The sequence below is a fragment of the Stegastes partitus genome, unplaced genomic scaffold (genome assembly GCF_000690725.1).
Source record: "Stegastes partitus isolate 25-593 unplaced genomic scaffold, Stegastes_partitus-1.0.2 Scaffold1775, whole genome shotgun sequence".
Taxonomy (NCBI): domain Eukaryota; kingdom Metazoa; phylum Chordata; class Actinopteri; family Pomacentridae; genus Stegastes; species Stegastes partitus.
Genome location: NW_007579506.1, coordinates 23,546 through 28,150, shown reverse-complemented (window position 1 = coordinate 28,150; position 4,605 = coordinate 23,546). Strand labels below are relative to the sequence as shown.

Sequence of the window (4,605 nt, the reverse complement as noted above, 5' to 3'; positions counted from 1 at the left end):
CAGTTCTGGGGTTGTAAATGGAGGCTTAACTTCTGGTATCTCCTCACAGCTCCTCACACTCCCGTGAACTGGATGCGGAAGCGGAACCGAGCTCTGGGGAACCTGTCCACGTTCCAGTCCCTGCTGGTGCAGAGCCTGGAGGTCTACCTGGAGAACCCTGAGGCCTCCTCCGAGGCCACGGGCTCGGCCCTGGTGTCCGTCCTGTCCACGCTCTTCACCAACCTGGTCCTCAACAACGCCGTCCAGGAGGCCCTGACCTCCCTCATGCAGCCACTCACGCTTTTCTACTCACAAGCCGCCGGCGAGAAGTTCTCCTCGCAGCTCCTGGGGAAGGTGAGCTCTTCCTCTGATCGTTTTATAACTTTCGTCTTTTAAAGCGTTGAAAGCAGCATCTGTCTGTGTCCTCCTGCAGCTGGAGAAGCTTCTGGGTGAGGTTCTGGGCTGCCTGCAGACCCGCTCCACTCTGGCCTTCAACGAGGAGCTGCTGGCGCTGCTCTGTCCTCTGCTCTGCGTCTTGTTTCCACACAAGAACAAGCAGCTGCGAACCTCCGTCGTCCACTTCTGGAACTCCACCTTCGCCAACACCGTCAGCCTCACGTATCCCGACAGCATCAGGTGAGAAGCTCTGGCTCTGAGGAGGAGGCGGCCCGGTGTCGGTGTGTCCCAGGTGATGGTGATGAATAACCTCAGTGTCTGTTTGCAGGCCGATCCTGAGCCAGGTGAAGCAGAAGACTCCCATCATCCTGCCTGGCTTCGAGGTCGTCAGTGTTCCTGATGAGCTCAGCGGACAGTATTCGGTGAGTGTCCACCGGCGTCTGTCCTCTGATCGGTGTTCTGGTTCTGGTCTCACTCACCGCTCTGTGTTTGTGTGTTCAGAGTGAGGGCTCCCAGCTGGAGACCAAGCTCAGCGGGATTCCTGTTTCCTCTGTGGGCAAAAGAGACTCGCTGCTGGGGAGAGCTGCTGAGGTGAAGGACAGGAGCTCCACCAAGAGCAAACCGGTTTCTGTAAGTTCAGACGGAACCACAGTTGGATTTCAGAGTATATATATCTGTCAACCTCTTCATGTTCTCAGTAGATGCACCTGCTCAGAGCGCAGTGACTATAAAGATGCTGATATAATGGTATAATGATATAATGATAAACCAGCAGCAGACTGAATCACTGCAACCTGGAAACCTATCAACAGCAAGTTTTTGTAGAGATTTTGAAACTTTTGATAATGATTTCATGTCTTCTTGGTGTGATTTAGCCCGTATTTGTGATTATTCTGGGGGGTTTTTGGCTTGTTTTGCATCTTTTTATGAGGATTTCATGTCTTTTTTCAATGGTTTAGCCTGTTTTTGTGGTGATTTATTGTTGTTTTGTGACAATTTAGCCTCTTTGTTGTTATTTTATATATTTTTTGGCTGATTTTGCATCTTTTTGTGATGATTTCATGTCTTTTCTGATAATTAAGCCTCTCTTTCTGGTTATTTTTCATCTTCTTTTGGCTCATTTTGCATCTTTTTGTGATGATTTAGCCTGTTTTTGTGGATATCTTGCATCTTATTTGGCTCATTTTGCATCCATTGTTGTGAATTAACCCATTTTCCTGCTGTTTTGCATGTTTTCATGGTGATACTGAATTTTTCAGCAGATATTCTTTGTACATAGATGGTGTTATTTACTCACCACTCAACGGCTACCAAATCGTAATGAAGTCACTGATGGATGCATCAAGACAAGAGTTTACTTATGAGTGCAACAACACATTTTAATCCTGATTACAGCATCGCTACAGAACAGTGAGGAACATATAAGACGTATGTTACATCCTCACAAAAAGGCAATAAAGGTTTGGATTAATGATTATTTGATTGTCCCAGGAAGGAGTCTTGGTTGTAAAGCTGAAACACAACAGTTTGTTGCCGTACAAACACGAATGCCACAAAACGAGCGCTAAAAGGCATCATTGTGGGTTCAGGAACAGGGAGATGTGACTGTTCTGTCCAGTTGCTTTACTGTTCTGACTCCTGTGATGGATTCTGTTTTCTCTTTTATTGTCGTTTGATATAAAATCCACAGTGTTGCCGTAAATCCTCCTGCAGGGTTTTCTTTGTTTTTTTTCGCTGTACATTCTCTCATCTTCTTTATTCTTCTGCTTCCTTCTGCAGACGAAGCTGGACTTTGGTTCTCCCAAACCTCCCCGCAGAGAGGTTCTAGAGGAGGAGGCGTCCATCGACTTCGTCTTCATCCCTCCTGAGACCAAGGAGAGAGTCCTGACGGAGCACCAGAAGGAGGTGAAGAGGACGAAGAGGTGAGGCTTCCCCTTTGGTCTGTTCAACGTTTGCCTGTTGTTGGTTGTGTGGCGCTGACGTTGTCTCTGAACAGGGTCGACATCCCGGCCATGTACAACAACCTGGACGCCTCTCTGGACACCACGGTGTTCAGCCAGTACACTCAGAGCCAAGAGGACTCCATGTAAGTCCTGAACCACTCGGAGGGAATCTCTGAATCTCTCATATAGAACAACAAATGCATAATTCATCTTTTTTCCCCACAGGGACAAAGTGTCGACTGACGGCGGTGCCAAAGAAGCTCCTGGAGAGGTAATAAACCATCATTAGACGAGTAAATACAAACGACAGGAGAGACTGGTTCTGTGTCGATGAATAAATAACTATAGCTTTATGTTATACCAGATTTTACAGACAGGACAAAAAAGAAAAGAAGGAAACTTCTTTGTTCAGACAAACCGAAGCCATCTCTGCTTTACTGTAACTGTAAATCCACGAAGAAGCCTTCTGGAGCTAACATTTTCTACGTATTCATAGTCAGAACATCACAAATATGGTTGCTTTCTTTCTCATTTTAACTTGTCTGCAGACAGATTTAGGAACTTACATCTGGTTTCTTATAGGTTCCTCAGAAAGATGTGGAAAAAGAGGACGATGCTGAAGTTCTAACGAAAGACACCCAGGACTACATCAGCCCAAAAGATGCTGAGAACGCAACAGAAACCCACCAGCAAGAAGAGATCATCCCTGACTCTACGGATGTTTCTATGGAGGATGCTAACAAAAGTGACGATAAGGCCGAAGATGAGAGTCCCAACGTCTCTGCTTCTTCAGATTTGGTTTCAGGAACTCCTCAGAAACCCAACAGCCGCCGCCAGTCCTTCATCACTCTGGAGAAGTATGCTGAAGGAAAACTAGCCAGCCCGAGCAGCGCATCCTCGTTTACAGGTCCTCTGGTAAAGACCTCCAGTCAGAGGTCCTCTTCCGCTGGTCCAGACTCTCAGGATTCCCAGTCCGTTCAGTCAAATACAGTCAACTCGCAGAGCTCCCTAAACGATGTCACAGAGTCTCCACGAAGGCCGAAAGAGTCGAGGACGAAAACCGAGCCTGTGAAGCTGACTGAAAGGCTTCCTAGTGAGTCGACAGAAGATGAGGACGTTATCCCGGATACCCAGACTGAAGTGGAGGGTGCAAAAATTACTTCCACAGCAGAGGAAGAAGCGAAACCTTCAAGCCAGGAAGAGGAATCTCAAGCAGCGATGGAGGATTCGCAATCTTTGAGCCAGACTTCTTCTGACAAATCCCAACGGACTAGACGCTCCAGAGGCCGACCTCCGGTTCCCAGAGAGGAACCTGAGGGAGGGGAAACGAAAGACATGAAAAAGAGACGTTCTAGAGAAGCGTGTTTAATCGAATCTCCACAGCCGCTACAAAGCAGACCGAACACGAGGAGCAAGCAGGCCGCCGAGGACAACAGCGGTAAGAACAGATTACGAAGACGATCTCAGTTAGACGAGAGCGAGTCGAGCCAAAGCAACTCTCAGACTCGAGAAAACAAACGCAAGAAGATCAAGCTGTTCAGCAACTCCGAGGATTTCCTCGCTCAACCTGAACGCAAGCGGAGAAGCACCAGCGAGCATGCGTCCAGCCAAAGTGACGTACAGTCGCCATCTGATCATGAAAGCCAGTCGCAAGGTAAGCGCAAACGTCAGAGCAAAGCATCGCCTCCAGAACAGACCAAAAAAGGTGACCGCAAGCAAAAGAAAGACTCTCAGATGGTTGAGTCAGTAGGAGAGACTGAAGTAGATGCTGATGAATCAAAGAATGATTCTCANGGAAGCTTCAGTAAATAATAACAACAATAAAAAGCTGCTTTGAGGGGCTCAGTGCTGATCGAGTGTTTGTTTTGCTCCTGTTTTTATTGTTCTAGTTTATTTCTTGTTCCGTTTATTCTAATGGATCAAACCTCCGTAGAGCCGAAGCGATTCTACACTTTGATATTAAAGCTGAACAGACTGATTATCGTTTTGAGAGACTTCTGTAAAAGGTGGTTGCAGTAAATGGTGCTGAAATGTTTGCTGTGACTGATGAACATTTCTATGAAGTGGTGAACTCATCCAGTGACTGACTGATGCCGTCTGGCCTCCAGGTTCCTTCCACGTTAAACGCCGTCTGCAGCGTCCTCCAGGTCATGGTGGACAGCGTGGACTTCTCACCCTACACTCCTCAGTTTCAACAGAAGCACAAATGTAAGAAAACGTCGCCTCATTTCAGGTTTTACACTTATTTTAACTCACCTGCTGTATCTGTCTGTGTCTCGTTTTATGT

At 47.1% G+C, this 4,605-nt stretch overlaps 1 protein-coding gene across 1 annotated transcript in view; it reads left to right on the top strand.

Annotated features, from left to right (window-relative positions):
* rif1 (replication timing regulatory factor 1) overlaps positions 1 to 4,605 on the top strand; it is a 45,043-nt gene that overhangs the window by 27,627 nt on the left and 12,811 nt on the right. Inside the window, exons 16-23 of the mRNA XM_008302202.1 lie at positions 50 to 333; positions 413 to 615; positions 704 to 797; positions 877 to 1,005; positions 2,155 to 2,297; positions 2,372 to 2,461; positions 2,544 to 2,589; positions 2,901 to 4,122. Coding sequence (XP_008300424.1) covers positions 50 to 333; positions 413 to 615; positions 704 to 797; positions 877 to 1,005; positions 2,155 to 2,297; positions 2,372 to 2,461; positions 2,544 to 2,589; positions 2,901 to 4,122 — 2,211 coding nt within the window. The remainder of the gene's footprint in view (positions 1 to 49; positions 334 to 412; positions 616 to 703; positions 798 to 876; positions 1,006 to 2,154; positions 2,298 to 2,371; positions 2,462 to 2,543; positions 2,590 to 2,900; positions 4,123 to 4,605) is intronic.